This window comes from Eurytemora carolleeae, unplaced genomic scaffold, assembly GCF_000591075.1.
Source record: "Eurytemora carolleeae unplaced genomic scaffold, Eaff_2.0 scaffold1659, whole genome shotgun sequence".
In the NCBI taxonomy this organism is placed as follows: domain Eukaryota; kingdom Metazoa; phylum Arthropoda; class Copepoda; order Calanoida; family Temoridae; genus Eurytemora; species Eurytemora carolleeae.
The window spans coordinates 16,611-39,372 of NW_019397547.1; the positions used below are offsets into that span (position 1 = coordinate 16,611).

General features: G+C 34.3%; 4 protein-coding genes across 5 annotated transcripts in view; all 4 read right to left on the reverse strand.

The window, feature by feature from the left end:
• The window catches only part of LOC111714840 (cell division control protein 42 homolog), a 7,824-nt gene extending 4,701 nt beyond the window's left edge, over window positions 1-3,123 (reverse strand). The window contains exons 1-4 of the mRNA XM_023490042.1: window positions 2,966-3,123; window positions 2,036-2,344; window positions 954-1,037; window positions 355-457 (exon numbers count right to left, since the gene is read on the reverse strand). Of these exons, the coding sequence (XP_023345810.1) occupies window positions 355-457; window positions 954-1,037; window positions 2,036-2,344; window positions 2,966-3,102 (633 nt within the window). The 5' untranslated portion in view covers window positions 3,103-3,123. The remainder of the gene's footprint in view (window positions 1-354; window positions 458-953; window positions 1,038-2,035; window positions 2,345-2,965) is intronic.
• A 38-nt stretch (window positions 3,124-3,161) lies between these two features.
• LOC111714837 (uncharacterized) lies at window positions 3,162-6,851 on the reverse strand. Its single transcript, XM_023490037.1, has 3 exons — window positions 5,539-6,851; window positions 3,798-3,899; window positions 3,162-3,696 (listed from the first exon to the last, which is right to left on the reverse strand). Exons 1-3 carry the CDS (start codon window positions 6,832-6,834, stop codon window positions 3,364-3,366), a joined length of 1,731 nt encoding a protein of 576 aa, XP_023345805.1. The 5' UTR covers window positions 6,835-6,851; the 3' UTR covers window positions 3,162-3,363.
• On the reverse strand, window positions 6,837-16,965 carry LOC111714838 (nitrilase and fragile histidine triad fusion protein NitFhit). Of its 2 annotated transcripts, XM_023490038.1 has the most exons (14): window positions 16,876-16,965; window positions 16,102-16,162; window positions 15,062-15,210; window positions 14,086-14,149; window positions 13,748-13,864; window positions 13,204-13,295; window positions 12,105-12,213; window positions 11,825-11,952; window positions 11,119-11,175; window positions 10,271-10,344; window positions 9,472-9,613; window positions 9,090-9,214; window positions 7,368-7,461; window positions 6,837-6,965 (listed from the first exon to the last, which is right to left on the reverse strand). In XM_023490038.1, exons 1-14 carry the CDS (start codon window positions 16,914-16,916, stop codon window positions 6,860-6,862), a joined length of 1,359 nt encoding a protein of 452 aa, XP_023345806.1. In that variant the 5' UTR covers window positions 16,917-16,965; the 3' UTR covers window positions 6,837-6,859. The 2 variants fall into 2 exon arrangements, with proteins under 2 accessions (XP_023345806.1, XP_023345807.1); XM_023490039.1 differs by lacking the exon at window positions 11,119-11,175.
• Window positions 16,930-22,762, reverse strand: part of LOC111714842 (LDLR chaperone boca) — a 6,417-nt gene continuing 584 nt past the window's right edge. Inside the window, exons 2-5 of the mRNA XM_023490045.1 lie at window positions 21,925-22,037; window positions 18,269-18,426; window positions 17,687-17,761; window positions 16,930-17,487 (exon numbers count right to left, since the gene is read on the reverse strand). Of these exons, the coding sequence (XP_023345813.1) occupies window positions 17,284-17,487; window positions 17,687-17,761; window positions 18,269-18,426; window positions 21,925-22,037 (550 nt within the window). The 3' untranslated portion in view covers window positions 16,930-17,283. The remainder of the gene's footprint in view (window positions 17,488-17,686; window positions 17,762-18,268; window positions 18,427-21,924; window positions 22,038-22,762) is intronic.

The following is a 22,762-nucleotide window of genomic DNA, read 5'->3' on the forward strand; positions in this document are numbered from 1 at the left end:
GGGGACGTCCGGTCTCTCCCCCCCCCCCAACTTTGAAAAAATGAGAACCCAACTTGAGAGAGGGGGCACCTTCCAGCCCCTTTGATTTAATTTATAAGAAGGGATGAAAAAAAAAAAAGGACGCTCCCGGGAAGGATCAGGTCGTGGGGTTGATATAAAAATGACCAATATCACAAGGCACCCCTGGACACATACCAAGCAAATCCTTAAATTCTGTAAGATCACTCATCCATGCGTATCTTATTTCCATCAATCAATAGAGCAATCAATCAGTGACAGAATCAATCAATCAGTCAATCAATCATTCGATTTATCAATTATTATTTCAAATCATTTAATCACATGTATCTGTACCTGGCCTGGTGTATCACAGAGCTCTAGTGTAAGAGGTTGTCCATCTACATGAACAACAGCATGATAGGTATCTATCGCAGTTGGAACATATTCGTTCGGGTACCTATCATTATTATTAAAGTTATCATTCGAGTATCTATGATTATTATTAGCGTGATCATTCGAGGAAATATCATTATTATTGGCGTTATCATTCGAGATCTATCATTATTATTAGCGTTATCATTCGAGTATCTATCATTATCTTTAGCGTTATCATTCGAGTATCTATCATTAATATTAGCGTTATCATTTGAGTATCTATCATTATTATTAGCGTTATCATTTGAGTATTTATCATTATTATTAGAGTTATCATTTGAGTATCTATCATTATTATTAGCGTTATCATTTGAGTATTTATCATTATTATTAGCGTTATCATTCGAGTATCTATCATTAATATTAGCGTTATCATTTGAGTATCTATCATTATTATTAAGGTTATTATTATATTTAGTTTACCCTCAATTACCCAAATAAGTGAACGGTCCTTTTAAAGATTGAAAAATTTAAATGTTTAATAAAAATTGCAAGAAAATATAAAATACTTATCTTACCCATTAGTTGTGTAAGAAATAATAAGGGATGTTTTCCCTACAGCACCGTCCCCGATAAATACACATTTAATCTTGTTCCCGCTTCTAATCAATCAATCAATCAATCAATCAATCAATCAATCAATCAATCAATCAATCAATCAATCAATCTCAATATCAATCTCAATATCAATATCAATATCAATATCAATATCAATGTCAATATCAATATCAATATCAATATCAATATCAATATTAATGTCAATGTCAATCTCAATTTCAAGATGAAATTACTAAATCAAGAATGAGATATGGTCTTACAGCTTGTGTTTAGGTTTTCAAAAAGAATAGAAAATACACTTTTGATATTGTTTTGCTTTTACTTAAACTCTCTTTTTATCAAATTGGAAAACTTTTACAGCGGACACCTGACATTCTGCCAGATTACCAGTCTCAGCTTCTAACCATTAGTTTGTATGTTTACTTAACTAACGACAAAGGAACTGAGTTTTAGCCACAAATTCTGATTTTCAAATCGCTATATCTTTGCAACCTGATGGTGTTAACCTTTGATATTTCAAACTATTATTATGTGTTCTAAAATAATTCCTAGTTTGAAATATCTAAGGTCTCTCTCTGACATTGAAATGCAAAGATATAGGGATAAGAAAATCAGAGTTTGTGCGAAAACAACATCAAATATACTGAAGTTGATATTCAAGCTCATAGTAAAGCTATCTGTAAAACAACANTATTATTTGTTCTAAAATAATTCATAGTTTGAAATATCTAAGGTCTCTCTCTGACATTGAAATGCAAAGATATAGGGATAAGAAAATCAGAGTTTGTGAGAAAACTCAATTCCTTTGTTGGCAATATTAAAACAAAAATGTGTAACCCAAGGCCATTAAATAAAATAAATATGATTATTGAGTTTTTAAATCTACTTTTTATAACTTGTGCGGAACGTTTTTAACATCGACAACAAAGAAACGGATGAAAAAGACCCATTAAGATAAGAAGAGACAGTTCAGAATTAATCAATAGAGTTCAATTCAATTCAATACAAAAATTGAGTTAATCCAGAAAATATAAATACTAACGTTGCTCCGTTCTGTCCGTTTGCACTTTTCAAGGACGGAGAACTCTGAGCAGATCCGTTCTTCAGCTGAGGAGAATCCGGAGCTCGTCGGAGCTGAACCTGGGGACTGTTGTGTCCCAAACTCAAAGTTTGTGGGACCGGAGAGTTCCTAGTCATTGGAGAACCCGGAGCTTGGTTCCGTGCCAACAGAGAAGCCGGAGGAGCAGGGTTCCATGCGAGGGGGGAACTAGGTGCAGAAGGGTTCCGTGAGAACGGGGAACCAGGCTGGGAGGAGTTCCATGCAAGAGGAGAATTGGGTTGGGGCGAATTTCTGAAAAAAATATTTGTCGAACAGGTCTAAATATTACAATTAAAATTTAATGAATAGCAAGACATTCAGAAAGGTTTGGATGGATAGTTAAAAAAATAGTTAAGATTAACTGTAAGAATCAAAAAATCTAATTCGTTGGTTCTATTAACGGACTATATCAAGTGACATGTCCGCTTCACCATAAAACCCTCCTAACTTTGTAGGATCAAGAAGGAGTATGATATCCATGGTTTTAACTTTAAAAATTTGCCGTTTTCCAATTGTGCTTTCTTCATGCAAAGAGACTTGTGAATATCTGCTTTAGAAAAAATGAAGAAAATTGTAAAAATCTAACACTTATCAAGCTAGAAAAATATTTTTGATCCGATTAAGGTTTAGAGGGTGCAATTGTGAATTGGCCTTGCCCCTTTTGACGGCTACCTTAAAAGCAACGACAGTCCTTTATAATATACAGGGTATCCCACATCATTTCTAAATTAAGATTTTCGAGACTAATCAGAAAATCTAGAAAGATTAAATCAATTTAAAAAATTGTACAAGCCCAATATAAAGATTTGCAGTATTATGTGCGTATTTCAACCCTTGCAGATAATCTAATGATATGGGACGCTATGTACAAACCTGATACTTCGGACATGCGGCGAATCTCTCTGTATATGAGGAGACCCTGAGTATGAAAGGTTTGGCGAGGAAGACGGGTTGTTCCCTGAGTAATCTCTACGTGGTAGATGAGACATTTCTGGACTCTGAGGTGGCATAGTCAACACGCAAGGTTGAACATGGTTAACAAACTAGACTAACCATCCTCCATTATGAATCTGAAATTGAAAATTTATCTAAAATTTTTTCGCATGACAAAACGGACAAAGGATGTCAATCGAGGGCCTGTGTACATTTGACAATTACGGATAAAAATATGAAAATCAGGAAGGAAACGCCGCCAATTTGGACCGAAAATCTACTCTTGTGTTAAAAAACACGCAATTAATTTAATCGTAGCTTGGAGGCAGTAAGGAAAATCAACGACGTTTACTATTTTCTCCTCTTTGATCAAGTGACGAGCTGAGACAAGGAACTTTTATTCTATAAACACGATCAAGAATGTCTGCGGCACAACTTCTCCTTGCCTCCTTTTTAGAGGACCCGGTCCCACTATATGGAACTCCGTCAATATTAGTCCCTACGGTAAATGTTTGTGAGTCCCCGGTCCCGTAAACCCCCAGATCCACGTAGTTCACATGTCCTTGGATCTCGTTGAGGAATGCCACGGGATGTTTCTGCTCTATCACAGCGGGTTCAGGCATTTGCATTGGTTTCCGTCGACTGCTCTTTACAACGGGCTGATCCGAACTCTAGATATGAACAAAAATAAATTAATGTTGGTAAATAAGCTTCCAAGAGTTCTTTTTTTTGTAGGGGGGGGGGGGTGAGAATGTGGACGTTGATGTCTAACCTGTAGGGGAGTTGAGAAACCGAGATTACATCCTCTAATCCAATCCAACCTCTCCTTTACAGGTTTAAACAGATGAGAGGTGTAGAGAACATCTTCCAAATCCTACTCAACCAGGATTCAATTTGAAATCAGGGATTTTTCAGAATTACAACCCCCTCCCGGGGCCCGGGGGATGCTTTTTGATGAATTGAAAAAAATGGGACATCTAAAGAGCAAGTTTTTCATTCTTTCTAATACTTTTAATTCGAAAAAATCGTTTATTTTCCCTAAAAAATCATTTTTTTCCACAAGTCGTCGAAAAACCCCTAAAATAAATTCTGGGGAAAATTAACGATTTTCTAAAAGAGGGGGGGGGGTGACCCAAGGAAAAAATACACCTCCTGTTAAATATTGAAATAAAATTCTCAAAAATACATATTCAAAGATTATGATGTCCGTCTCGCAATATAATTAAGATTTTTCCTCTTCCCCATTAATCTTTTCTTATTTTTACATGTATAACAAAGGGAAGGGCGAGTTTGACAAATTTGAATACATTTGGGAATTTTCCCACTTGGTTAATATTTTTCACATTTTCTGCATTCATGAATTAATTTTTCATCGAAAATTAAAAATCTTTTGCACACAGGCCTCAATTGGATAGTTATTTTGGAAAACAAAATAAAAAGGGGGAAAAATCATCTAACATCATCATTCTCCACTTTGTTAATAGTTTTCACATTTTCTAGATTCATGGATTCAGTTTTCGTCGAAAAATAAAAACTTTTAACACCTGCCTTAATTGGATTTTATTGATGTAAAACACAATACAAAGTGGGGGAAAATATTAAATCAGTCAATCAATCCATCATTTAAGTAGTTGCTCAATCAATCAATCAAGCTATATTTAATATTTCCCTCTACTTTCCACAATTTACCGGAACCTGTCCCCCACCACTTCTGTAATAGAGGTAAGTTAACAGTTTGATATACAGTAATGTGATTTACTGATGAAATTCATTTAAAGCAGACATTAAAATTTGTTTCCCATTAATTGTAATTAATTTCCCTCTATTCAAAGTTATATTTTTTTAAATAGTATCCAATTGAGGTCTGTGGTCTAAAAATTTTATTTCGATGAAAAATAAATTCATGAATCCAGAAAATCTGAAAATATTAACTACGTGGGAAAATATGATTAAATATGAAAAAGGGGTAAAAGTGATCTGAAAACCTTATACTTCGTTCTGATGTTAATAATGAAATTTTTGACAAACAGGTAGAAACACCTAGCTGGTATTTGAATCAGACTTTTTGGTGAAAAAGCTTAAAAAACATGGAAAATTGGGGTAAAGGGGGGGGAAATATTTTTCCCCAGTATTTTTTTTAATTTTTCTGAAAAGAAACACAAATGACACCCATCAGCAAAATTTTATTCAGATTTCTCAAAACATGAAGACAGGATTCCAAAATGTATTTATAATTGGTCAAACTCACCCTCCCCTTTCATGAAATCGACTTTTGTAAAATATCAATTTCAACAAATGATTTTGAAAATCTATTACGGGATATAATTTGCCATTCAAAAATAAGAATAGATTTATAAATAAAATAAACACGCCAGAATATCTTAAGCTATAAAAAATATCTGAAATATATCTTAAGCTATAAGAAATATCTGAAATAAGAATAGATTTATAAATAAAATAAACACGCCAGAATATCTTAAGCTATGAGAAATATGTTGATTGAAAAATCCTTCCTGTGGTAACTCGAACCCCTTCGCCTCCCATTCGTTTAGCATCTTAAATACTGCGATACTCGCCAGTTCGAAGGGCGTCTCATCCTCGATCAATAATTCTTCTTTCGTCTTTGATCCTTCGGCCACCGTTTTATTCATTGCCTCATACCGTTTAGCCACCACAGTCATAATCGCGTGTTCCGAGCAGATATTCTTCGCTATATCGAAGCTGGGTCCGGTTCCACTTGATTTATCTCCGTCTATAGTTGTGAGTAGAGTGTGCATCTCCTGTAGCTCTACAACTCCCGGGGGTAAGGGCGGGTTATCGGTATATTCATACTTGACACTCCTTCCTACCATCTCGGATAATATCTTGTGTGGGGGTTTAGGAGCGACAAGTTGTTTCAGATTATTATTTTCTATTCTTTGTCTCTGTTCACTTGTGATGGGAGGATGTTTTGGTTTTATAACAGTGCTTTTAGGGCGAAATTCTGGACCTCTTCCCCTCCGACCACCATTATCTCTGAGTTCTCTACCTTGAGAACCCCCACCTCGGTCGCCTCGAGGTTCACTTCCTTTTGCTACTCCACCCCATGACCCTCCGCCACGTTCTCCCCCGCCCCATGACCCTCCGCCACGTTCTATCCCGCCCCTTGACCCTCCGCCACGTTCTCTCCCGTCCCATGACCCTCCTCCTCGTTTACGCCCTCCCCTGTTCCCATCTGTTCTTTGTCCACTACTCCCTCTACTCCCACCACTCCAAGATTCTCTTCCCTCCTCTCTTCTATCCTTGAAAAAATCCCGACGCTCTCCTTCATCCCGAAAACCTCCTCTCTGCGCTCCGCCAACACGTGATCCTGCTCCTCCAGAATCTCTCCCCCTATTCATTCCTCTCCCACCCCCTCCCGGACCTTTATCACTCATCTGATACCCACCTCCAAAACCATTTTCAACATAGTCGCTTCCCCAGTTTGATGAATTAGTGTAGTAACCCTTTTCTCCCATATAATTCGTCCTGACAAACTGGGACGAATAACCTTGCTCCGAGTCTGTGTATCCATATGTAGAGGAACTGTTTTCATAACTAACCGGATAGGATGAATAACTAGAACTTTGATAGAATGAATTTACGTAGTTTTCATCATAATTAGCATAGTTTTTATCATTATTTCCGTAATTCTGATTGGACGACTGGCCAGAATTGAGCTTGAACTTTTTATGAATATTGTTCGAACCGTATGCATATTGACCGTCTGTTCTAGAACTGTCTACAGGAGGAGGGGGAGGAGGGTAGGCGTAACCGGAATTAAACGCCATTCTTTCTGAAATGTAATAATAATATTTAACAAAATAAATGTTTCCAGACATACCGGAAGATTTCTGACTCTGCCGCCATTTCGTTTTCTTCTCTCCATCCAGTTACAACTTTATCATGATTTTCAAGCTCTCTGTTCAAACCAAGTATTATTTATTCATCAGTTTTTGGTGAAATAATTGTAGAGAAACCGCAATTGTAAATAATCAGTTTACAAAATTGAAAACATTGATATATAATTCATACTTGATCAAGGGTACTGTTTGAATAAGACAAATTGTGATATTTGCATAGAGGGTCATTTGAAATTACGCTTACAGTCTCTTTAATCACCGCCCCCCCCCCCGCCCCCTGTGTAAGTTTAGTCATAACATTTTTACCATAAACCATACTTGTCATTTCATATATACATTAGTTGATGTTCATTGTCTATTGGTGAAAAAATCAAGATATCTTTAAAATGGGTAAAATATTGATGTCCAATTGTGTCCAATCTTTAATCCCAATCTTGAAAAGATTTAATTAATCTTGGTCCCTGTAAATATCGTCGTTCTCTTGAAAATCTCCGGAGCGACGAGGTAGAACGTGGACATGGAGATGAGGGATAGTTTGACCCGCTCCAGGTCCATCTAGATTATACACAAAATTGGAATTTTTTGGTTTAACTTTGACACAGTTTTATAACAATTTCTCTAGACATCAGATGGAACTAATATTGGTCGTCATCAACTCATAAAATGTTTAGGCTTCAGCTTATACCCCCTTTCATTTTACCATAACAGTCCCTTTAAGTAGAATCGAATATTTTGTTGTTAAACCTTGGAAACTACAAAGATTAAAAAAATATTCTGAGCCTTTGAAAATTTACTTGGCTTATAAACTTCCCCTAAATCCGTACTTTATCTCAACATATTAATTGGGTGAGCGGGGGACGGACAATAAGTAAAAATTTGTTAAAATAATAATTCATGGGGGGGGGGGGGTTCCATATATCCACTCTAGCGTTCTTAACATAGAAAATAAAAATAACTTCTTAAGTGGCGTTGGGTTGATAATTCAACAAAAGATATGCCCATCTAAGGATTTGTATATGAATAATGTTCAGGTTGATTCACGAGAAGAAGACTTAAGAGACTTTATGAGTGTTAATGAAGAAATTGACTGCTCCCCTAATATTCTGAATATATAATCATTTTATTGTAAAGTCAAGAGTCTTATCTGAGTAAACTATATGCTGAAAGCTTTCAATTGAGAACAAGAATTTTAAATAAACTGAGCCTTAAGATTTAAATAAAATGAGCCTAGAAATATTGAATGACCTTTACATATTAGACCATTATGGGATAAATTTTAGTTGTTAAACTGATATCCTGTCAGCTCCAGGTTATGCACTCAAGGTTTATTAAACATCTGAATATTTGCAATTTGATTTCCTACGTACATTAGCTCTATTTTAAACTTAGAAATCGGTCGATGTTTATAAAATTGAACCCGGACTTAATCTCGTGCTGCTACTTGTTCTACCTTAACTCTGAACTATTAATATAAACTGAGCGGAGCTGAAAACTTTAGAATGGTGGATATCGGGATTAATGGTTGATCCTCTCTTTTTCTTAATATCAAGACTACCTAATCTTGTACTTATATCCTAAAAAGTGTATAAAATTCAACCAATCAGAGTCGCGTTTAAGAAGCCTGGAAATTTGAAATTTTGAACACCATTTAATATAAATATACGGAAACGGGAGGGAATTTCTAATTTAAAAAACCGGTTTTAGATTTTTCACTAATATATCCAAAAAAGAACGGTTTAAGAAGAAAATCAAAAGTGTTTCCATTGGATACTCAGATTAAGTAATCGGGATTAAGGATATCTCATTCTAAAGTTTTCAGCTCAGGTGGTAAATGGAAGAATTCCAGTCAATATGACATGGAATCTTGAGTAATTTTCGGTTTATATTCAGATACTCTTCCTGATCAACTGGTCCTATATGGACCTTTTTTCTCCCCCAGAACGGATGGATTTGTTCCTCTACGCTGAGCTGCTGCTTTGATCTTCATCCAGCTACAAAGTCTCCCCTGTAGCTGTACAACCTCCGCCGTTGCTGCGATCTCTCTGCCGTAGCTGATATCTCTCCAAGGTGCGCTGGTGAAAGATGTTTACCCATCTTAGTGTTAATAGCATGAATACCTGTGGATCTAAGGTAATGGTATGCTTGGTTCTATCCTAGACCTTGAAAATAGCACATCTACCTACCTTGAATGCTAACTGTACAGCTGTCTGTACTGTAGTGGTGCATAAGAAACTTCTCGACCTTCTGTACACAAGTGAACAGGTCGGTCAACTCGTTAGGGAGAAGGTCAACTAGTCGCCCAACATTCCTGGAAAGTCAAAATTCTAAAATAAATCTTTAATAAACTTGAATCCTTAATTATTCTTCAATGAGCTCAGAAAAACCTTGTCGAGCCCAAAAAGAATCATTTTTTCTCAAAAAAAAGATTGATTGACAAATACCGCATAAGTTTAACTTTTTGGACAATGATTTGTCTAAAAATTTGATAAGGAAAATATAGACAGAAAGATCGAAATAATATTCGAAAACTTGAAATTTCAAAAAAAAACTTTTTTTTAAACAAACCTTAAAGGTGAAACTAGCACGTGACCTGGTAGAACCGGTTTCTTGTTTACAAACACCACAGAGAGACTGGTTCGGTGGAAGATCGAATGCCCTAGAACCTTCGCAGGACCAAACTTGAAAACCCAGTCATTCTCCGGCAAACCTTAAAAAGGACTCTGTGTTCATGAAATTTCAAGGGACCTTAAATTCATCGAGTCACACGTCTGATTCACAAAGGATGAGAAAAGTAACGTCGTTTTCTGTCTTAAAAGATGTTAATTCTGTAAATCTCCTTCCATCGTCTCTGCTGCTAAAATACTTAAGTTCACTCTTGATCGTTCAAAGTTTGAAGGGGAATTTCAATTTAAAAAAAATGGAATTTACTTTTTTAACCATCTGAATTTTTAATGAAGAAATGATTGTGCCCATCAACCTAAATTATGCAAAAAGTTATTTCAAATGTGTCAAATATATTCCGAAAAATCAAAAAAGCAGTTTTCAAGATTATTAATGTTGTTTGCATTATCTTTAAATTAAAACTTTTCTCTCATATATTTGTATTTATGTTAGCTATAGCTGGCCAAACGGCTGGACCAAATGGACTGAATTTTTTAGGGAACCTTTTTTTCATAAAAATTTGATTTTTAAATTTTTTTCGGGCAACGCCGGGAACTTCAGCTATAATTACTAATACTTTTAATTAAATGAACATCATTTTAGAGTTATTTATTAGAAATCGAGTTAAAACAAGTTTCTTTATTCTTGAAAGAATTGAAAACCGGTTTTCTGGCGGGAAATTAGCAACTTCATAGGAATTTACCTAGTTCGGAGTTGACCGGTAAGGGGGGTTGGAAGAGATCTGATCTCCGGTGCTGGTTAACCGGCATATTTGTTCTGGACAAAACATCATGAATCTGATATTTAAATTAAAGAGAGTCAAACAAACATGCAGAGGTGTATATTTCCTTAAACAATCATTTTTTTTGCCAGACGTTAGGCGCGGGACACAACATTTATTAAAGATTTTTTTCGCTGAATTTAAATTAAAGAAAGTCCAATAAACATGGGAACAAAAAGATTTTCAAACCATTTTGGTTTATTTCAAAAAACTATATAGTTCACAAATTACGAAGCTGTGTCAAAAAAAAAGTCAGTCAATCCATGTAAGGACGACATGAGAAACTTTTAAGTAGAGTTTTTACTATTGCAAGCTATGCACTTCTACTGAGTGCAGATCTTAGGATCCATTAAACCTTGATGCGGATCCTGGATTATGGAAAAAAACGGGCATTTCTCAAAAGATTTGCAGATTTTTTTTAACAGAATTTTCAAATTTTTTTTCTTCATTTTCTTCGTTTTTTTAAAACTATTCAGAGATGAGGAAATTTTTGATAATCTCTCTTTTTTCAGGAGTTCAGATCAAGGTTTTGAGAGCAAAAGATTGCTGTTTGCGTTTTTTGGTTGATATTATGCCCATTTGATCCGAATCCGTGGATCGGTATATTTTTGCGGATCCGGATCCTAAGCACTGAGGGGAAAAAAATTGGACATCACGATTTAAAATTACAAACTTGATTCCCATGTATTAAGAATAATCTTCTTATCGTTGATATCTGTTTAATAGTCTAAATCATCTAAATTCCAGATTATAATTAGGATTTTGTTTTCCTAATTTTCTTCAAGTATTCAAGATCTATCTCAGCCAGAGCAAAGTTTGTCCCTTCTCTAAAATCAATTATTCAAAAAATCAATTCTCTTTTAAAGGGAGTGTTCGGGGAAAATGTAAGGGGGTATAGCTGATCCCTAATTGAATTAGGTTTCGATACCTGCCAATGTTACGTCTATCTGATGCGTCTGTATAACTCTATATGGAGAAAATGGTTAAAAACTCTTAGAGCCATAGTGCGTAGAACCCATAGAAATTCACTAATTCAACTCAAATTGTAAATAATTAAAATAAATTTAAATAATTTAATTAAATTGAAAACTAATTTTTCAGATGTTACAATTTATAATTGATAAATTCAAATGGGGGCATTTGAATTTAGTCAATATTTCACTATTCACAAACACTCCCCTTAAAAGATTAATCCTAATCATTTCCTAGAACTATATTGCTTTTGTTTTAGATAGAGTTTTGATTTAGATATCCACTGTGGCAACTTTTAAATTTAAGGGATTATTGAGTCTAGACTTTCAACCACGGGATATCAAAGAAAAATTAATCAAATCCTTCGAGCAACTGATACGATACCTGATACCTGCTTAATTCAAGCGCACTGGTTTAGAAAATGAGGATGTTATAAGATTATTATTACAATAAGAACAATTTTCAAATGTTTTTTTTTGTATTCTTGAAAAATTTCCTGTTTTCCTGCACTCTGCTAGAACAGTTCCCCATGGATCCAGGATCATAGCGTGTCCGTAGCTGCTCCGTTTAACGTTGTGCTGACCCGTCTGTGCTGCTGCAATCACGTAGCACTGGTTCTCTATAGCCCGAGCCTAATCAAATATCAATGTTACAAACCTAACCTTTGGGAAGTTGCCGCTTGAGAATATGTACATTTGGGAAGTTGCCCCTTGGGAAATTGTTACTTGGGAAGTCGCCCTTTGGAAAATACCTTTGGGAAAGTACCTAACAACTTATGGTGTACCTGGAGCAATGGTTTCCAGTGTGCCATCCCTGTCGGAACTGTAAAGGCTGAAGGATATGTTAGTATCTCAGCACCCTGAGCACGCAAACCAGAGCTTAGCTCGGGAAATCTGAAGTTAAAGTTACTGTAGGAGTAATTGCAAGAGGTCCGCTGTGCAAAGATGGTAATGCCCTATTTACAATAGTACCCATGAAAGCTTTGTCTGATCAAGTATGAATTAGATTGTTTTCCAATGTGATTTCTTTATTAAAATGACTAGCACATATCTATTGGAGGAACCCATATAGAAATGTTTAGAACAAAACACTTCAAAACCTAGAATAATGACAATGTATTCCACATTATTGATCAGATTAAAGTTTCAAGGATAATCTTGTGAATCGGTCATCTTTGCATGGAAGGTCACTTGAAATTAAGCTTCCAGTTCCATTAAGAAAACATATAAAAATATCTTCGTATGCTAATGACTATATTATTGGTATACAAATAGACATATATCATGATTTAAGTTGTTTTTGTTGTTACTCTTAAAATCAAAAATACATAAACCATAGAGTGTTGTAAAAACAGATATCAAAGAAAAAGAAACATAAGAAATAAGATTCGAAAGTCCCATAGCTTGAGGACTGAGGATCCCCGACCACCATTAATATAAAATATCTCTAAAAAAAAGAGATGCTGCTGGAATAAGGATGAATACCTGATATGAGAGCAGATCCCTAGACCTTAAGATCCTACTGGATTAAGAACGAATAACTGATATTAAAGCAAATTCCGAAAAGAACTCTACTGGAGTAAGGACGGATACCTGATATCATAGCAAATTCAAAACCAAGGAACCCTACTGGAGTAAGTACGGATAACTGATATCAGAGCAGATCCCTAAACCAAGGAATCCTATTGGAGTAAGGACAGATACCTGAAATCAGAGCAGATCCCTAGTCCAAGGGACCCTACTGGAGTAAGGACGGATACCTGATATCAGAGCATATTCCTAAACCAAGGAATCCTACTTAGTACTGTAGTACTGGAGTAAGGACGGACACTTGATACAGGATATTCCTAAACAAAGGAACCCTACTGGAGTAAGGACGGATACCTGATATCATAACAGATCCCTAGACCAAGGGATCCTATTGGAGTAGGAACAGGTTTTGGTGCAAGCTTGCCAGGGTTCACATAATCGCTTTCCTTTTCATGAAAAAAAATATTAGGTTGAATAAAAATGGAATCAGAAAGAATTAAAATATCAAGGAGAATTTAAGGATTATAATTAATAGCAATAAGAAGATTAGATTGAGACCAAAAAGATCGAGTGTTTTTCAGGGGTATACATCTTTAGAAAAATCACCCCATCCCTCCATATTATATCTTGCAAAAATTAGCTAAAAAAAAGAAGAAAATATCGGAAAATGTTCTTTAAGTATAATAAGTTTCATAAAACATGTAGAAATATACAAGAGCTGGATCCGGATCCATTTATTTACATGACGGATCTAAGATCCGGAACCAAATCCACATATGGAATAAAAATGGAATAAAAAATGAATAAAAATAGAATAAAAATGGAATAAAAAATGGAATAAAAATGGAACAAAAATGGAATAAAAATGGAATAAAACTGAAATAAAAAAGACGTATACCTTGAGTCTAATTTTCCCCGGAATTTCTACATCGAAGAGGTGTGCCTTGTCATAGGTTTCCACCAACCCACCCTCCGAGTCCACCAGTATATGAGTATTCAGCATTTTATCTCCGTCCTAACTTTTATATTTCTATTTATCTATTTATTTTTTTGAATCTAAAGAACTCCCAAGATGAAATCCCTAGACCGTCACCAGTTTATGGTAATATGAAAAAATTTTAAAACATTAAAATTAAGAAGAAGGATATGTTTCTTGTTTAAAATGAGAACTTAGTTTTTAGTTATTATTTAATCCAACCTAGAATTCTAAATTGGAAATGATAGATAAGAATTTTCCTTCTGATGAAACCCTCCAAGAGAAATCCAAACTTTATTCTTTTCCGCCAAATCTTGAAATTGTCTATAATAACAAAAAGTTAAGATAAGATAAATAATCGTTTTCAAAATATCGCGCTAATTCTTCAGGACTCAGCATATTATCATTATATATATATACTAGAAATTCAAGGCGCTTCGCACCCTTATTTCTAGGCTTTTAGGGCGCTTCGCACCCATCTTCTATTTAAATTGTGAACATCTGTTTGCTTACATTTCAAAACAAAGAAGAAAAAAATTTTGCGGATTTTCAAGAATTTAAATTTTTTTACAATATTAAAAACCTTTGAAACACATTTCTTTTAATTTTCATCATTCATAAACCTTCCCTGTGGTCACGTGATGTCCCACAAAAAATTTGGGCCCGATCGGTTCAGCCGTTTTGACGTTTATTGGACACAAACAAACAGACAGACAGACAGACAGACAAACAAACAGACAGACAAGACAAATTTATATATACTAGCCTTAGAGGGCGCTTCGCGCCCATCTTCTAAATTAATTGTGAACATGTTCTCTTTGTGTACATCGTAAAACAAAACAAAAATAATTCTCGGATTTTCAATATATATATATATGTTTCTGCACTTGAAGGAATATATATTTTAAATGCATTTTAACACAATATTAGACATGAACAAGAACATCAATGTTAAAACTTTAAAAATTATTAAATTACATGATTAAATGCTCATTTAATTCTAACAAGAAGGAACACGTAAAAATGTCGCATTCCTTTTAAATAATCAAACAATAGAAATTTATTAGATATATATTGATACCATTAAATGTGTTTTTCCAGTCAACCTACATTAATTAACATCGGCAAAAGAGTTTTATTCTAAAATGTCTAACATTGAATTAAAATGGTTGAAACCCTAAGGGGATGAATTTATGCACGCCCCCCACCCAAAAAAAAAGGTTTTAAGAACCTAACCTTAGAGTATCTCCCGTCAGACTCTGTGCTAATTTCAAACTCTCCGCGCCACTTTCTCCGATAAAATCAAATGCTTCTGGAAGAAAAACCATCTTAACGCCACGCGCAGCTGCTTTCTCGACCAGCCCGCTAGCCTGCTCGTAGTTAGCCTAAAATTGATTATGCAAATATAGTGGATCGATTAAAAGGGAAATTATGGGATCGGGAGTCATTTTGTTAATCTGAAAGTCCTAAATTTAGTTCACAGTACGCAACTTACATTTTTCAAAGATTTTTTAATTTTTCAACCAAAAGTCTCATTTTGTCAAAAATAGTCGAAATATCAGAATTATGATTATTCTTAATTAGATGTTTTAAAATTGACAATTGCCAAATATGCCTATAAGGACAATGTTAAAAAAGTCACAAAACATTTGTTTTCACTAAATGCGTAATTTGCTGACAAATGGATTTATTAAAACAAAACTTTTTGTTTAAAGAGGTAAAATTCCGAGGACGGACCAAAAAATAAGTATTTTTTGTGAATTTTGGCCTTATTACTTTAAACCCTGTCGGTAAAGATTTCTAAATCCCACCGTTTATTTCTAACCCACCCTGTACTAAATAAAATAAACCTTTCTACATATTCTAATATACAATAAATAGTTGGTTCCGATTATGGAAAACGTACAAAATATAATTGAGAAAATCAGTTATATTTATGATAGTTTCACGTTTAATTTTTGAATATAGATTTATCACTAATTGATAAATAAAATTTCTGACCACAAATTAAAAAAATTATTTTTAAAAAATTGGTAAAACTATGTAATAAAACATTAAGACATTCGTATATATATTATGTTGCCTATAGCCGGCCAAACGGCTGGACCGATTGGGCTGAAATTTGCTGTGGACACTCATGTGTGGTGGTCAGGGAAGGCTGAAAAAAAATCTTAATTTTTTTAAAAGTTTTTTTTTTCAAAATTTTTATTTTTATTTTTCCATGGGCAACGCCGGGTCCTACAACTGGTATTAAAATATTAAAATATTTTGATTACCTGCAGATCGTTCGTAGACGTCATCTGACATACTGCCACCCAACTCATTCCGCGGGAGTGACTATTAATAATAATATTAATAATAATAAAAATGATAACGATAACGATAATAATAAAAATGATAATACAAGTTTTCTATCATTTATGCAAGTGCTTGTTAATTTGAGGATAAAAAGTATAAAATAATGAAGAGGAGTGTTTTAGATTAATTATTTTATATCGAATAATAAGACCTATTTAAAATTAAGAAAAGAAGTTAATCTTAGTGTAAGACCCAAGAACATTTGTTAACATTTGAAATAAACTTTTAATAATTTCTTTTAACTTTCATTGGTAAAATTTACACCTTATTAAAAAAAACATTTTCACCGTACATTTAAATTTTACATTTTAACCTTTTACAGAATAATTACTACCTCCACTCCTAAATGGACTGAAGGCGTAATAAGTGACCCTCCATTTTAGAGTACCACTTTTTTTTATAAAGAATGAATGCGACATCAATTTTTATAACTTTGAAAATTGATTATTTTTAATTGTTGTTTATCTACTACGGACGTTCGGATATCTGCTTATATAAAAATTACAAGAAATTATCAGAATTAAACACTAGATGAATGACGACAATATCTTCAACAATATTGATCAGATAAAGGTTATGTAGGGGTTTTAAGATCACTAACATTTTAAAAGTCTGTAAATATTACTTCATTAATACATAAGATAGTGATACATCTTATTGGAGATGACACAAAAATGCTTAAATTAACTTACTTTTTAATAGTTCTGTTCAAAATACCGGGTACTCTATTCATGTTAGCATTGTACCTATAAAAGTATAAAGATCACAGCAAAATGTAAATTTCAAAAAGAATATATTTATAAACAGTAACACAATATTAAAATCATTGAATTAAATTATATCAATTAATTGAGTGCAGCTAATCACAGTTTTCTATTATGCAAACTTACAAAATCATTAAACATAACAAAATGTATAAAACGGCCGAGTTTAAGTAGTGTTGTTGTTCTTGTTATTTTTACACACGTAACGCCTGATCTACCAAGATTCTAAACCCAAACAAGCATGAGGAATGAGGATTGTATAATAAAGCAATTACATAATTTTAATTCGAAAAATGTAAAATGGAAGACTACTATAACAAAAAAAACACAAAGTAATTAAAGTTCTTCTTTCTTTCCACTCTTTTTCTTCTCATTCGTTTTCGTGTACTTTTTCGCGTCTTTTTTCGCGTCTTTTTTCGTGTCTTTTTTCTTGTCCTTTTTCTTGTCTGCATCTCCCTCGCAGAGTTGACAGAATTTTCCAACATATGTTTGTTGTTCAAGCTGGACATCTTCACAGCGCTCTTGATCTATCAGGAAGTCCTAGTGAACAGGGATTCAAACCGGTTTTTCAAAGTTCTCACATGACGAAATCCGCAAAATTGTTCTATTTCCTTTTATTAATAGTTTAGAGAAACTTGTATCGCAGTAATTCAGCGAACCTTACAAACATACCTAACTCCGGGGGGAGGGGGGGGGGGGTTAAAGAAAATATACACGTAAAAACCGGTTTCAACCATTCCTTTGCTTCCCATGCTGCACTACCGTCTCGGAACATAAACAAAGCTCGATCATCTTCTATCAGATATCTTTCAGCCTAAACACAGTACGATGTACGATTGTACACATACGTTAAAGCTGTGTACTGTACGTACACGGCAGATACATATTTTTAGAGTGTACATAATATATGTTCTAGAGTGTACATAAAATGCTTTAGAGTGTGTATACTGAATAATGTGTCATAAATGTACAATGTGTGCACTGTGCATACATATAATTAAGGAGTTTTTAATCTAAGATTGTTTTACTTAAATAAATATGAAAGCAACATCCAATATAGATATTACATAATCTCTATATTTTTTCATGAGAATAATATAGAAAATACTGTCGTTTTTCCAACTTGAAAAGGGTTTAATTCTAATTTTTTTCTATTGTTTCTGAAGCAAATAATACTCAATAGACCACAATTTTAAAAATCAAAGAGAAAATAATGAATATATCATGCACTCTTTGATCAGTCAAAAAATAACGTTTTAAGGCAAACATCTTGAAAATTCAAGGACAGTCCCTTTAAAACGTAGTACTTATAAACCCCAACCTGAATATGACTGTTGTAGAGACCGGTCTGCCAGATAGAAGATATCTCCTCAGTTTCCTCCTTGTCTTTGAAATTATTAATCCTGACAAACATCATGACGGTTTTACCCTTCTTACTCATCTTCATCATACCCTCGGGGTTATTCATGTCCAGCTTACCTAGACAACAGGATTTAAAGGGAGTGTTTGCGTTAAAGAAAAGGGGGATTAGGATGAATCCTAAAAAAAGTCGGATTCTCTTCATAGACGCAACAGATAGAAGTAGCGACCGAATCTGACTTTATTTAACAATTAAACCTGACTCACTCGTTCGTTTTGGCGAAATCTCCCTGTAAGATCTAGAGATCTTTCTATGTCTATTGTTCAGGTTGATTCACGAAGCACGAGACTCTACAAATGTTTCTACACAAGTTGTCAAGATTCTGATATTATAACCTACAAATATTTATTCTACAATTATGAGTTTTATCCTGAAAACAATATTTATTGGACTTTTTAATCTGAGAACAAGAATTTTATACATAATCTGTAATTAAAAGTTTATCTTAAATATCCTGCATTTAAACCTATATATAGTCTCAAGGTCTATTTCTAAAAACTTATATTTAATGGCCCTTATGTTTCAGAACATAATGGGATAGACTATATTTTATCCAATTAATGTCCTGTTAGCTCCAGGTTGTGCACTCAAGGTTTATTAAACATCTAAATAATTGTTTTATGATTTTCAACGAACATTAAAGCTCTACTCTAAACTGAGAAACCAATCGATGTTTATAAAAGTGAATTCAGTTAATAATCTCGTGCTACCACCTGTTCTACCTGAACTCTGAACTTTAAATATAAACAGGTGATCAATTGAGAAGCTCCAGTTAAGCTGACTTGGAATTTCATTTAACTTTTGGTTTATCTTTAGATAAGCCTGGTTCCTCTGATCTGAGTTGCTGCTCAGATCCTCGTCATCATAAACCTGCAGTAGCTGCCATCTCTCCGCCGCTGCTACCATCTCTCCGCCGTTGCTGCGATCTCTCCGCCGTAGCTGCCATCTCTCTGCCGTAGCTGCCATCTCTCCGCCGTAGCTGCCATCTCTCCTTTGTAGCTGCCATCTCTTCTCCGTAGCTGCCATCTCTCCGCCGTAGCTGCCATCTCTCCTTGGATGAAGTAGAACTACACTTCTCTCCAAACCCAACAGCTTGAAGATAAAGCTGAATTATAAAAGGTGATGATCAACAGATTGAAACTAGTTACTCAAGGGATTAAATAAACTAATTTAATCCTGTTTAGATATCTCCCCTATCAACCCTGAGTGCTAGATCAAGTCCTGTAACTTTTAAGCTGATCTTACCTGTACCTTCTATTCCCCAGTCTCTGTCGGGATAACAATAGGTACATATTAGTTTCTTGTGATGAGTGTGAACTATTCCTTCGAGTTATGAACAATTGAAAACACATATTAAAAGTTAAAGACTATATCTTTCAATATGAACTCACCGTGATATTTTTAGTTGTGTACGAGATATGTTGGCTAAGATCTAAAGAGCTATTAACCTCCGGCCTAATCAACTTTGTAAGTGCATTTTTAAATCACATTGTTATGTTATGACATTTTCACATTACACACCTGGAGCAATCTTTATTGGCAAACTTTAAATGTTTATTATTTCTATTTATTACTATTCTTTTAATATTCGTATTATAAATAATCTAAGCGTGACTGACTTTGTATTTTTCAGTTTCACGGCTTAGAGCTCTTGTTCCTGTATCTTTAGACTAAATAAATAAGATTAAGCAAGACTCTAGTGTATAAACGAGGTGCGCTGGTGAAAGATGTATGCCCATCTTAATGTTAATAGTATGAATACCTGTGGATCTAAGGTATTGGTATTCTTGGTTCTATCCTAGACCTTGAAAATGGCACACTCCCTTTAATTAGGGGTTTATGTTTATGTTTATGTTAGGATTATTTTGAGGACTAGTATATAAGAAAATTTCTGATTGTTGTCATGATATTCATATGGTTGCATATATTACATTAATATACAGAGTATATTATATTCAATAATTACGAATATCCAGTGAATCAAGATTAAAAATAAGGGACATTTATTTTTTTTCTTTTGGTAGTTTTTATTTTTTCTCTTCCTTGACATTTTTTTCTTTTTTGACGTTTTTTTTAAATTTTTTCATAGATTATTTTTTTTCTTATTTGGCCTTTCTGTTTACTTTTAAAGTAATCTTTTTTCGGCTCCTTTTGTCCCAACAAAATAAACTAGATTAGAATTTTTTTACATATTCATCATATCTGGATTTAAAAGTATTTAACGTTGGTGCAGTTTTTATATCACAGGGTAAATCATTCCATGGGGAAACAACTCTTTGGCTAAAAAAATGTTTACGAATATCGGTTCTACAAAATTTTGCACTAAGTGAAAGAGGTATTTATTTTAAAATCACCGTCCTCTGTTCTGGAAAGGTAGGGGGTGATTTTTCAAGGTAGGGATGGGGGGTAAGTTTTGAACATCAGGGTAGGGGTTAGAATGAGGGTAATAATGAATTAATTATCATTAAAAGGTATGTCAAAGGTGGGTATATAATTGAACAGGCCGGTAGCTATGAATATATAAAGGGGGCCAGGGGGGGATGGTAGAAAAATTAAAAATAGCATATATATAAGTGACGCGCTGCAGGCGACAAATTTTTTTGACCTGAAAACTCAATAAGGGACAAAATTGATGACTGAAGACTAAAAAACTAGAGTTTTGCCTGTTTTCTTTCCCTCATGCGCTATTAATCTTTGAATTGCCAATACTTAATACAGGGAACGTAAATGATGTAAATGCCTGTAAACACCAAGAAAGCTGAAGCATGAAAATCTTCAGTCTTCTCAAAACAAAAATTCGAAAAAAAACTCCCCTGCAAGCTTGAGGATAAGTGCAAACAGCTTCTCCTAAACCTGGCCATATTTAGTTATAATTTAATGTTACTTTTAGCTGTTCGAGGGTTTATTAAAACATTAAAACATTGATCTAAGAAAAGAGAAGGATAAACTTCTAAAAATGCTAAAAATTTAATTAAAACCTTGTAATTATAGAAGTAAAAGTTCCCAAATAATTTATTTCAGAAAGCATTCAATTTTTCTTTAACTTAAAAAAAATTGGTAAAATAAACTAGTATCATGACAATTTTCTCCCCTTTTATCCTTTTTTTCTTTAATTTTTCGTTTCCTTCTTTTTATTTTCTTCATTTTTTGTCGCAGAAAGTGTGCCCCCCTGTGCCCCCCCCCCTCGCTACGGGCCTGTAGCTTGAAACAAAATCTGAAAAAGTAATTAAAGCGCTTATTTCATAATGTTTCCCTTTTAAACACAGAAGGAAAAGATCGTCGTGCAAACTATAAGTGGCCAAAATCGAACCATTCATATTAGGTATAAAAGCAAATTTGATTTATTAGACCAGTTTTGTACTAAAACCTTTTAATTCTGAATAACTATTATCTAAATAAAATCTTTCTCAGTATTATGATCGTAGGCGTCAACAACAGGAGAGTGGGGGGGGGGGGGGCAATTGGGAACGAGTGAGCTCATGTTAATAACTAAAACTTGATACTTTGACTTACTCCATCGGTCAGTATGTAACAAACAATTGAATTGAATCACTTACTAAAATCCATTGGAGGCACTGGACGGTCAGGATGTCCCTCTGGAAGCTCATCTGGAGGAATAGGTTCCTCATCCTCCTCCCACTGGTCTAATAGTCGCTCAAGGTCAGCATCACTACACAATATAAAGTAATTTGTTAACCAAAGAGGCCACAAAAGTGACCATATTACATTATACACATTTTATTGGGAGGGAGTGTGGAGGTTAAGCGTTCACCAACGTTATCTATTCTATTATACCCCCCCCGAACCCTCTCTTAGCTGTCAATAATTACACGATTAAACGATTTAAAAAATGGTCTTAAAAGAGCAATTTTTTATCCCTCTCATAAACTGGGTAAATTCCAAGAGAACGATTTTTGGACGGACCACCCCCCCTCACCCTCCTTTCAATTTTGTACATGGATCTCATATGCAACACATGGATATAATTGGTCATGTGGCCCAAGCCGCCAGCCCCCTAGCCTGTCCTAGCCACAGCGCTCGGTCCAGAAAGCGTCCTTACCTGACTTAACCTTAAAATGAAGTAAATAATAATAATTTTGCTCGAAAATTTGTTTTCATGTACAGAATTGATAGGATGGGGGGCGAAACTTGTATATTAGGAAGGACCTCAAAAACAGACTCCCCATCGGAAATTTGATGTCCCAAATTAACAAAATTTAGCAATAAAACCTTAAAAAACATTTCTGGTAGTAGGGATTAAAAGAAAATCAAAAAGGGGGTAGGGGAGGAAAAGTTATCATTCACAGAGAGTAGGGGCATCTATGATTTGTATTATGCTATTTTTGAGATAAAAATCTCTAATTTTCGGGTCTGTCCTATTGAACGATTTTTGGA